The sequence below is a fragment of the Chelonia mydas genome, chromosome 4 (genome assembly GCF_015237465.2).
Source record: "Chelonia mydas isolate rCheMyd1 chromosome 4, rCheMyd1.pri.v2, whole genome shotgun sequence".
NCBI lineage: Eukaryota > Metazoa > Chordata > Testudines > Cheloniidae > Chelonia > Chelonia mydas.
Window position 1 is genome coordinate 4,148,018 of NC_057852.1, and position 12,199 is coordinate 4,160,216.

The 12,199-nt window shown below is 53.3% G+C and overlaps 1 protein-coding gene across 1 annotated transcript in view; it reads right to left on the reverse strand.

The window, feature by feature from the left end:
* Nucleotides 1-1,225: 1,225 nt before the first annotated feature.
* SRP72 (signal recognition particle 72) overlaps nucleotides 1,226-12,199 on the reverse strand; it is a 48,179-nt gene continuing 37,205 nt past the window's right edge. The window contains exons 17-19 of the mRNA XM_037896538.2: nucleotides 11,612-11,649; nucleotides 10,574-10,733; nucleotides 1,226-1,495 (exon numbers count right to left, since the gene is read on the reverse strand). Coding sequence (XP_037752466.1) covers nucleotides 1,315-1,495; nucleotides 10,574-10,733; nucleotides 11,612-11,649 — 379 coding nt within the window. The 3' untranslated portion in view covers nucleotides 1,226-1,314. The remainder of the gene's footprint in view (nucleotides 1,496-10,573; nucleotides 10,734-11,611; nucleotides 11,650-12,199) is intronic.

A 12,199-nucleotide genomic window follows, 5' to 3' on the forward strand; every position in this document is an offset into this window, starting at 1 on the left:
GCAGTTCGGAGAAAGCCTAACCAGCCCAGGGGCCTCCAAGAGCCAGCTCCTATGCTCATTTCTTCACAAGGAGCTGAGTGTGACTGGTGCCCCCGTTAGTACACTATCCCTACAAATATTGGTATAAAACCCCAGACACCATCTTATGATTCAGGGGCTTTAGGCTGGCACAGGAGCGTGCATCAGTAAGACAGCATGAGCATCCTTTGTGAGGAGAAGCAGGGCATGAGGCATTGTCTACATCATCTTGCTGCAGCAAAGATTTTTGGAAAATATTCCTAAACCCCTGAAGATCGCACCCAAACAGGTCATAATACATGTGAAGGCTGAAATCTGGACTGTGTCCCTTGGGCATGGCCAGACCCTGAAGACAAAGTATTGAATGCCAGACACCACGGGGCAGATGCTCAGAGAGCTCAGCACCCAGCACTTCGGCCGCAGAGGAGAAGTGTGCCATTTCCAATACCCTGCCTCATTCCAGAAGGATTTGTTCCTCACGGAACCCAGAACGTGGGCTGCTCCCCCACAGCACGCTCCCAAAGGCCAGAGTTATCCACTAACAAAGCAGCATTCTCACACACTGTGTTTGGCTAGACGAAATCAAAGCCTCCAGACAGTGCCAAGGTGCCACAGGTTGCCTGTATTTTGCCCTGGGAGGCTCCATGCAACCTCAGATTGTTCTTAATTGACACATTTAAGAATGTGACTCTCCAGAGTTCAAGCCACAAAATGAAGCGATAGTGAACTGTCCCTTCTGAGATGCACAGCCACCTCCAGACAGGATCCCACAGGCTCTGTGTCCAATGTCTGCCCTCCTGTCACCTAGGTGAGGGCCTTTGCCAGGCAGCCCAGAGACAGCAAGAGCCCGTGGGGAGGCCAGTAATGTGGCATGTTTGTCAAGACTCATCACTCCAGCTGATTCTCTGCTGCAAGCAGGACTGGGGAAATGCCTTGTGTTTGTGTAACTGCTGCAGGGGGCCAGGGCACATCAGGGAGGGACAATGGTCTGACTCGGTAAGCAAATGAACCATGATTCTTCCACCTCCCCCACCCCCCCACCTCCCCCCCCCCCAAAAAAAACAATGGAGGGAAACATCGGGCAGCGGGTTAGGAAAGGGAGCGGGAATGGGAGAAGGAAAAGCTTCCCTTCCCTTCCCACTGCAGAGGAAACGAAGCCCAGGAGGAACCTTTTCAAGACAGCGTGAAGGAAGCCGTGACTTTGTGCTGCTTCTTACTCTGATCTTTATTCTGTTCTCAGCACTTTACAGCAGAGAGCTCCAGTCCCTCACACAGCCAGCTCGGCAGCCGCTCTCGTTACCAGCCTCCCTTGCCTCCTTTCTTCTTCTTCTGCTGCTGCTTCTTCTTGGTTGCTGCAGCGCCAGCAGGTTTCTGGTGCCGGGGGGGTATCATGTTACTCGTGGCTGCGGAAGACATGGCTGTGGTACTGCCAGGCCGTGGGGAGGTAGGCGGGCTGCTTGCTGTCTTACTGGCATCCCTGCAGGGAGACAGGGAACACCGCCGGGTTAGGAGCGCCTCCCAGAGGCAGGGGACTTAGAGCATCGCTGCTAGAGAGAGGAACATTTTCCCTTTCCTGGCCCAAAACAGAAATCAAAGGGAAACTGATTTAGGCTCCAAAACAGATAAACAAGCAATTGGCCTTATGCCATGGGACTTGCCTTTAAAGCTGTGGAATTACAGCCCAACAAAAAACGGTTATCTTACCCTTTTTGTAACTGTTGTTCTTCGAAATGTGTTGCTCATATCTATCCCAGTTAGGTGTGCGCACACGACGCGTGCACGGCTGTCGGAAACTTTTCCCTAGCAGCTACCTGTCGGGCCAGCTGTGGAGCCCCCTGGAGTGGCGCCGGTATGGTACTCTATATACAACCCTGCCGGCCCGACCCCTGCTTCAGTTCCTTCTTGCCAGCTACTCTGACAGAGGGGAAGGTGAGGGGGAATGGAATAGATATGAGCAACACATCTCAAAGGACAACAATTACAAAGATGAGTAACTGTTTTTTCTTCGAGTGCTTGCTCATATTAATTCCAGTTAGGTGACTCCCAACCCTTACCTAGGAGGTGGGGTCGGAGTCAAGGTATTGCCGACCGAAGTACTGCTCTGCCGAAGGCCGCATCATCCCTAGATCGGTGGATGATGGCATAGTGCGTGAAAGTAAGCACTGAAGACTACATCCCAGCCCTGCACATTTTCTGGAGAGGTACTTGGGCTAGAAAGGCAGCTGACAAGGCCTGCGCCCTCGTGGAGTGAGCAGTGATGGAATCTTTGCCAAGTCATAACAAGTGCGGATACAAGCTGTGATCCAGGAAGAGATCCGCTGGGAAGAGACTGGCAAACCCTTCATCCACTCTGCTATAGCAACAAACAATTGGGTTGTCTTTTGGAACGGCTTTGTGCGATTGATATAGAAAGGGAGCACGCTCCTAACATCCAGCGAGTGTAGCTGTTGCTCTTAAGGGCTGTTGTGAGGTTTTGGATAGAAGACTGGCAGGAAAATGTCCTGGCTGATATGGAAACGGGACACCACCTTGGGAAAGAAAGCTGGATGGGGTCTAAGTTGTACCTTGTCCTTATGAAAGACAGTGTACAGGGGCTCAGAGGTGAGGGCCTGTAGTTCAGACATGCGTCATGCTGAGGTGATAGCCATCAGAAAAGCTACCTTCCAAGAGAGGTAGGAGTGAACAAGAAACTAAAGGCTCAAAGGGAGGGCCCATGAGGTGGGAGAGGACTTTGTTAAAGTCCCAGGCTGGGATGGGGGGCTTCATTGGGGGATGTATCTTCTCCAGTCCTTTAAGGAAATGGCCCATGATGGCATAAGCGAACATCGAACGCCCAGAATCACCTGGGTGAAAAGCTGAGATGGCCGCGAGGTGGACCTTGACAGAACCAAAACACCAGACGCTGGTGTTTTAGCTAAAGAAGATATTCCAGGATACAAGGGATGGGAGCCTGGAGCGGGAGTACCTGCCTTTGGGAGCACCAGCTGGAGAACCTCTTCCATTTCATCTTGTACGTGGTCCTAGTAGATGGCTTGTGGCTTTCCAGAAATACCTGCCTCACCGGCTCTGAACAAGCGAGCTCTGCCTGATTCAGCCACGGATTCTCCAGGCCATGAGGTGGAGAGACTGAAGGTCTGGGGTAGGAGGCAACCGTGGTCCTGTGTAATGAGGTCGGGAGTGAGAGGTAGCCATATCAGTGACTGGACCGACAAATCCACGAGGGTGAGACACCAGCAATGGCGAGGCCAAGCTGGGGCCACCAAAATGACATCCATCTTGTCCCTGTGAACCTTGAGAAGCACTTCGTGGATGAGCGGGAATGACAGAAATGCGTATAGCAGCTCACCTGACCACGGAGTCATGAACGCATCTGCGACTGAGCCTGGGCTGTGGCTCCTGAAGGAGCAAAAGGTTGGGCGCTTCCTGTTGGCCCGTGTGCCAACCTGGTCGATTTGGGAAAACCCCCAACTGCGGAAGATGGAGTGGATGATGTCTGGGTGAATCGACCACTCGTGTGAGAGGAAACGTCTGCTCAGGCTGTCCGCCAGCATGTTCTGAACACCCGGCCGGTATGAGGCCTGGAGAAGGATGCAGTGGGCTAAACAAAATCCCCACAGTAGGAGGGCTTCCTGACACAGAGGAAATGAGCGGGCTCCACTTTGCCTGTTTATATAGAACATGGCCGTGGTGTTGTCCGTCAGTACCCTATGCAGAGGACCTGCAAGTCAGTCAGAAAAGCTTGGCAGGTGAGACGGATCACCCTGAGTTCTTTGATGTTGTTATGTAGAGCCAGTTCCTCTACTTCCATAAGCCCTGAGCTGTCAGGCTTCCCAGATGTGCTCCCCAGCCCAACACGACGCGTTTGTGACTAAAGTCAAGGTGGGTTGGGGTGGGTGAAAAGGAACCCCGGCGACTACCAAGCGGGGATTCAGCCACCACCGGAGGGAATCGAGGGTGTGCTGAGGGATGGTCAGCACCATGTCAGGACTGTCGCGGCCTGGGCGGTACACAGAGGTGAGCCACGCTTACAAGGGTCTGAGTCGTAACCTGGTGTGTTGAACCACATAAGTGCAGGATGCCATATGGCCTAACAGCCGGAGACACTGCCTCGCCATGGTGGTAGGGAAGCTGCAAAGGTTGCCGATTATCTGCGAGAGGGCCAGGTGACGAGTCTCTGGCAGGAATGCTCTCGCTTGAGACACATCCAGAACGGCCCCGATGAATTCTATCCTCTGAGTTGGAGTGAGCACTGATTTGTTGACGCTGAAAATGATACCTAAATGTTTGAACGTGTCCCTGACTATCTGCACCTGCGATTCCACCTGCTGGCGGGAGCGGCCCCAGAGGACCAGTCGTCCACGTAAGGGTAGACATGCACATGGTGGCGGCGGAGCAAAGCTGCTACAACTGCCATGCACTTGGTGAAGACGTGAGGCACTGTGCAAAGCTCAAATGGGAAGGCCATGAACTGGTAATGCACCTTGTTCACTACGAACCGTCTGTGAGCCGGTGTGATGGATACGTGGAAATAAGCGTCCCTCATATAGAGGGTGGCGTACCAGTCTCCCAGGTCTGGGGAAGGAATGATTGTGCTTAGGAACGTCAAGCTGACTATGAACTTGTTGAGCTCCCACAGGTCCAGAATGGGCCTGAGGCCCCGCTTCGCTTTGGGGATTGAGGAAATATCGGGAGAAGAAACCCTTGCCTTTAAGCTCCTGAGGGACCTTCTCCACCACTCCTAGAGCAAGGAGAGCCTGGATCTCCTGGACGAGAAGCTGCTCATGATACGGGTCCCTGAAGAGGGACAGGCAAGGGGGATGGGAGGGTGGAGAGGAACGGAATTGGATAGAATATCCCGCCTCTACCGTGTGGAGCACCCATCGGTCCGACGTAATAAGGGACCATGCATGGTAAAAGCAGGATAAGACGGTTCAGGAAAGGAGGGGTTGTGGACTGGTAATCCGTCCTTGTTTGCACCTTTAAAAGGGGCGCTTAGGGCCCGAAGGGGGTTTGGATTGCCCCTGGCCCTGCCCAAGAGGACGACGCGACAGCTTGCGTCGATTGTATCTACTTCTCCTATGAGAGAAGTCCTGTCTGGGCCTAGGGGGAAAAGACCACTGCTGGGTGGTCTGCGATTTAAAGGGCTTCCTTTGGGTCACCAGAGTGTGCATGCTGAGGGACTTTATTGTGTTCCAGGAGTCCTTTGGGCGACTCAATCTGGAATTTGTTTGCTCAGCAAATAGGCCCTGGCCATCAAAGGGAAGGTCCTGTATGGTCTGCTGGACCTCCGGGGGAAGGCCAGCGGACTGGAGCCAGGCATTGCGCCTCATCGCAATCCCGGACGCCAGAGTCCGAGGCATCAAAGGAGCCTTGGAGGGAAGTCCGGGCAACAGCTTTACCCTCCTCGGTGATGACCCCCAACTCCACTCTCAATTCAGAGGGAAGGTGCTCTTTAAACTTTAAGATTGAGGACCATGAGTTATAGTTGTATCTACTCAGGACCGCGAGTTGATTTGTGATCCTGAGAGAGAGACCCCCTGTGGAATACATTTTCCTTCCAAACAAATCAAGCCGTTTAGCCTCCCTTGATTTGGGTGCGGGGGCCTGCTGACCTTGTCTCTCTCTTTCATTCACCGCCTCCACCACGAGAGAGCATGGGGGAGGGTGTGTGAAGAGACACTCATATCCCTTAGTGGGAACAAAGTATTTACGTTCAGCCCCAATGGCCACAGGGGGAACGGAGGCAGGCGTTTGCCAAATGGCTTTGATATTGGATTGAATAGTTTTTATAATGGGTAAGGCCACCCTAGAGGGCCCTCTGGTGCCAGGATGTCCACCATAGGGTCCTCCTGTTCGACCACTTCCTCCACCTGGAGGTTCATATTCAGGGCTACTCGTCGGAGAAGTTCCTGCAGGGCCCTGTAATCCCTGGGTGGCGGCCCAGACATTGAGGTGCCTGCCACCACCTCATCAGGGGACGATGAGGAGGAAGCCACCAGTAGGATCAGTTCCGTGGTGGCCTCTTGGTCCTTAGGGACGGGGTCCTCACGAGCACCAGGCGTAGCTTCAACGGGCGAATGTGGAGCTGGGTCTGGGTTTTGTGGAGGGTCCAGGGGTGGGCGGCTGAGGGTTGCCTCTGGGAGGCGAGATCCCGAATGGGGAAGTGGTGGGATATCAGGAGGGGCACCCTGGGCCTAATGGCATGCCCGAAGAGTCCAAAACTGCCACTGAGGCTGCCACTGGGGCGCTGAAGCGTCCTGCCTTAGGCTCCCCGGCCCTGACCTGGGCACCTCTGATGCCCCCGATGCCCTGCCTGAGCGGAGGAAGGGTGACCTTCAGTGGGATGGCCAAGGGGGAATGGTGCAAGATAGCACTGAAGAAACATCCTCCTCCGACAGGCGGCATGCATGCCATGAAGTGTAGTGGGGCCTTGATGTCAATCGGTGCCATGGTGCAGAGCAGTACCGCTGTGAGGAGCAGTGCCGGGGTGCGGAGCGGTGGCATGAAGTAAAGCAGTGCCGCGACACAGAGCTTCGTTGAGGCAGGGAGCAGTGCCACGATCGAGGACAGTGACGAAGCGGGGAGAGATGCCGCGGCGTGGAGCGGTGCCTCGAGCAGGGAGCGGTGCTGTCCACTGAGCAACACCTGGAAGGTGAACAGCGTGCAGGCTGAGGCCAGCGCTCAGAACGGTGCCACGAGGTCACAGAATGGGACCTGGACCTCGAGCGGGACCACGACTTGTCCGCCAATAACCACCTTGAGTGGGAGCGGCTCCGAGGGTCACGGCTGCCAGACCAGTGCTGGGACTCAGAGCGGCGCCAGGACTTGGAGCGGTGCAGAGATCCAGGTCAGGGGCAGACTGGCCAAACATGGCAGGCTTGCCTCTAGATGGTGCCGTACCTCGAGGGAGTGGAGGCTTATCCCTCATAGTGGGAGACTTAGGTGCCGTCATCTCAACGAGACCCCTAGCAGCTTCGAAGGTGTCCAGGGTGGAAGGCATCATAACTTCCCCCACATGCAGCCGCGGTGAGTCCAGGAGAGCAGGGCTCCCTGGGGAGACAGGGGCCCGTGAGGATTGTGTGCAGCCCAAGGGTCTGTCAGTCATAGGACCGTCCCCTGCACAGTCCCCTTCCGGGTGTGCAGTAGCCATAGCAAGCTGCTGGGGGGACTTCCCCTTGGCCTGTTTCTTACGAGCATCCGGTGAAGGAGAACGGTGCCGGGGAGAGTGCTTCTGGGGCCTGGGGGACTGGCAGCTCCCGGGTTGGCATGCAGAGTCCTTCCATGGCACTGCAGAAGGCACCGCAGGAGGATCGCTCCGCACCGAGGCGCTCGGGGCCGGGTCCTGCTGCGGACAGAGGGCTGACTCCATCTGAAGTTGTTTTAGGCGAATGTCCCTCTCTTTCCTGGTGCAAGGCTTGAAAGCCTTGCAGATCTTGCACTCGTCCGACTGATGGCCTTCTCCCAGACACCAGAGGCAGGAGTCATGGGGGTCACCCGTGGGCATAGGTTTAGCACAGGAACTACAGGGTTTGAAACCTTAAGATGGCATGCCCTGAGGTCCTGCGGGGCACGAGTTGGAGGGGGAGACCCCCCAACTGCTAAGTAGTGAGACTACAATTAACAATTAACAACTAACTAAGACTCTTAACTAACAATGGGTAACTATATACAGAGATTAGCAGAAGAGCTAGGGATTAGTGGGACACTTGCAAGCAAGAGACCACTGTTCCAACAACCGTCACTGGCGGTAAGAAAGAACTGAAGGGGGGGTTGGGCCGGCAGGGTCGTATATAGAGCGCCATACCGGTGCCACCCCAGGGGGCTCCACAGCCGGCCCGACAGGTAGCTGCTAGGGAAAAGTTTCCGAGAGCCATGCACGCGGTGCGCGCACACACCAACTGGAATTGATATGAGCAAGCACTCGAAGAAGAACTGAAGTGACCACACTGTCTAGGTTATGGTTAAATTATTCAGACACAAAGTATAAAGCTCACGCTCAGGGAATGCAGACACGCAAACCCGACAGAAGCCAGGCTCTTGCTTTTCTCTTGCCTGCACTGTTACGGGGAGGTTTGTTTGCACCAGGGCTCCCCCTGCCACAACTCAGCTCCTCCCTGCTTGACCCTGCAAGTGGCAGCAATGAGCTCCTATCCAGTGCACAATTCTTACTGAGTTCAATGCAAACAGAACCTCACTTTAGCCCAGAATCATGCTTAGGAACTCTGAAGGGTCTGTAGGAGCTGAGCTCACTTATCGTAAAACTAAACAGAACACAGTCTCCTTTCTAGTTCAACATGAATGTAACATGGTACACCTGAAAAGTGGGAAGGGAAGAAGACAGGAGCCAAGAAAGTTTTAGGAAGTATGATTTGCCTCCTAGCTCTAGCTCACAAAAACCGCAACCAGCACACGCTTTGGTTCCAAATCAGAACATTTTATGTCAGAAGAATGGCACAAGCTTGCAGAAGACAAATTCTGGGCTGAAGGAACCTTTTCACCCAAACCTCAGGTAGCACAAATCACCTGTTTGTTCACTAACGACAAAGCACCAGGTCCCTCGTTCTGTCTGGGCTGGGGTCGTGAAAGGGTGCAAGGGAATCAGGTGAAAGTCCAGGGGCATTCACCTCCATTAGGCACTTTTGAAAACCCCAACGTCTCTCTCCTCTGGAGCATCAACCGGATGATACATACTGTTGGGTATTCCATCCCTGCAGGCCCCAGGTGCAGGGAAGGCTGGGTTCTGGTGAGGCAAAGCAGCAACACCCAGCCAGGTCTGCAAGGACACTGACGAGCCCCCAGCCAGGAGGGAGGCCACCCTGCTGCTGAATGGCTCTTGCCTAGGGATGGCTCCCACACTCCTGGACAGTGAGTGAGTGAGCAGGGCTATAACAGTGGGGGGAGGGATAGCTCAGTAGTTTGAGCATTGGCCTGCTAAACCCTGGGTTGTGAGATCAATCCTTGAGGGGGCCATTTAGGGTTCTGGGCAAAATTGGGGATTGGTCCTGCTTTGAGCAGGGGGTTGGACTAGACGACCTCCTGAGGTCCCTTCCAACTCTGATATTCTATTAATCTATTCTATGAATCTATGAACAGTGGGGCTGCAGGAGGCTCCCTGCACTGCCTGGGGCTGGACACAGCGAGGTGGCCTGCCCCACGGCCACCAGCTCATCCTCCTGCTCTCAGTCTTGGCCAGTCTCTGCCCTGCCCTGCCAGGAATTCTGCTCTCAGTCTCTGCTCTGCCCTGCTAGGAACCCAGCCTTCCTCGCATCTTGTCCCTGCCGGGATCGGGGGTCACTACAAAGTTATTGTCTGACACCCCCCACCTTAATATTCTGCAACTGTGAACATTCAAATAGAAAAAAAAATTTTTTTTAAAGGTGAAACCCTTCAGTTCACACTCAGAAAATTAAAACTGATACAATTCAAAATGTTTAACAGTAAGAACTGATGTAGATCACAACAACAAAAACATAACCATTGAATTCTGCTAAAGCCGCCGCCCTGTCGACAGATTCTGAGCCTGTGATTTGCAGGTGGCGACAGCTGTGTAACTGCTGCGCTTAGCGGTGAGTCCCAACTCACAAGTCTGCAATCAGAGCCATGGCCACCTGTTTCACGAGTGACCCCAGGTACCACTCGGGCTAAGAGGAACTACAACTCCCATTTGCTTCTACCGCTATTAGTAGCTTAATAGTTTCAATCCTTTCTAAAGTAATCAGCTGCACTAAGAAGTGATTTAGCCATGAATTGCCCATTTAACACTAGGCTCGTATTATACACACACAAGTGTGATGAGAGAGACAGAATTCATTCCACCCCAGGGGCACCACAAAGGAAAGGCTACTGGAAAAGCTGAAGCAGCTCTACCATTAAGCTAAGTCCAAGGCAGGGTTCAAAAAAGAACTAGGTAAGTTCATGGAGAATAGGTCCATCAACGGCTATTGTTCAGGATGGGCAGGGATGGTGTCCCTAGCCTGTGTTTGCCAGAAGCTGGGAATGGGCGACAGGGGATGGATCACTTGATGATTAGCTGTTCTCTTCATTCCCTCTGTGGCACCTGGCATTGGCCACTGTCAGAAAACAGGATGCTGGGCTGGATGACCCAGTATGGCCGTTCTAATATTCTTATGTAATTCTTTCTACCTACGTTTTCCCACAATTGCAATTGGATAAGGATGTTTCACTTCCTGTCCTGAAGTGCTGCCTAATTCACCCGTAAGCTGTTGAAGAACTACTGTTTTTAATGACCGATGAAGCTCTGTCAGCATATACTCTGTACATTATGGTCCAGCCCCATATGCCCGGCGCACGCCAGACTCATGCCACACACGGATGACATGCTCAGTTTAAGACAACTACAGATACAGTCCCAGCTCTGGGGAGTTAGCAACCTACAGAGCAAACAAATCAGGCTCAATGCATTGGGAGAAGCAGAGGATAAGCCTCACTGGCCTCGGTGGGATCTGGGGGCCATGTTTGTGAAGCAGGTAAGGAGCATTTGCTGCTTGAGGCACTGTGTAATTACAAAGCACTCTTCTGTGCAACCCCTACTCACAGCTCAGATGTGCCAGTTGTCGTTGCTCCCTGGGTTCCCTTTCCAATCTGATCCTTCTTTTTGCCCTTCTTCCTTCCGCGATAATAGGAGCGCTCTCGCATCGGCAGCCACCGCTCAGGGTCCGGGGTCACCTTGGGATCATAGTTTTTGGGCAGTTTTCCTGCACAGCAGTCAGCAGAGAAAAAACATGGAGATCACGTGACATGGTGAAGAAAACCCCACACACATCGATATGAAGCTCGAGTAATTTTTCTATCTTCCTTCCATCTGGGATGTTGTCCTAAAAGAACTGCTCAGGCAATTATTCCAGGGCAGTTCTCTGGCTTGTGTTATACAGGGGGTCAGGCTAGTCCCTTCTGGCCTTAGAATCTGTGACTCTACAAAGCTTAAGCCCGCAAGGTGTGCAGGGTCAAATGAAGCTCCTCTTGCTGGTACAGCTGCGCCTGCTAAGTCTGACAGGCTGCTTTCCCCTCTAAAGGGGACGTGGGAAATACTCTCAGGAATCAAAGGCATGGAAATCAGAGGGGTTCTGGTTTGTTTAGGACCCAATCCTGTATGATGCAAACTGCCTTCAACTCCCACTGAAGCCAATGGGAATAGAGGAGTGCTCAGGCCTGGCCACTTCACATTTTATGTTGAACCCAGCAGCTGAGGAGCGAAGAGGTTGAAGACACAGGACTAGGCAGGTAACACGCAGGAAGCACAGTGACCTGGTGTGAGGGAGGGCATGTAGCAGCCACCTGTTATTCTTTAAAAGAGATGGTTTAAACTCTATATGTGGGATTTCCAAACCCTCCCCACCCCGCCAAGGAAATGAGGCACTCAGCGTCTATGGGACTTGGGCACCTAACTCCTGTAGGCGTTCCCCCCACCCTCAAAGAACAGCCTGGGATTTTCACAATCTTCTGCTTTTCTGGACAGGAGTTTAAAGAACGTTACCAGGGACAGGGGTAATGCACAGATGATACGGTGTGGTCGAGGCTCCAAACTGATGGCTAGCAGGACAGCAAAGGCGTATTGCAAACACACACAACTCACCCTTCTTTTTCCTCTTCTTTTTCTTTACATCCCCTTGCCTAAAAGGGCGAGGAGAAGAAACAAGATCACAGTGCTGCCGTGGGTTCCCTGGAACGCACCAACAAGCACGGAGCCAGGGATGGGAAAAGAAGACTGTCTTTTTTCAAAGAAGTGAGGGGGCAAGGAGGAAAGGACACCAGTCTCAGAGAAACAGTTCTAATCCCCTGGGGCAGTGGATCTCCAGTTACTTCCCCCACAGATCAGTCTGTAAGAGACCCTGACTCCTGCTCCCAGAATACCCCCATTTCCCCGGCTCAATGTTTCATGCTGCAGTCCTCCAGCAAACGCACCACAAGCTAATGCACAAGAACCCCTGTGTGAGGGAATGTTCCCCAGACCATGCTTGGCCTCACTCTAGTGGTGTGCGCAGCTCTGGCTTCACAAGGGCCTTGCTGCCCACCTCTGCATCGCTCATAGTGACATGTCCTTGCATCGCTGATCGGGACGACTGCTGTCCCTCTCTGGACCTCCCGGAGTTACCTACAGACACTCTAAGGGACAGCCTGCTTTTCGACTAGTCAGACCATTTGCAGGGTGGCTGCAGAAACA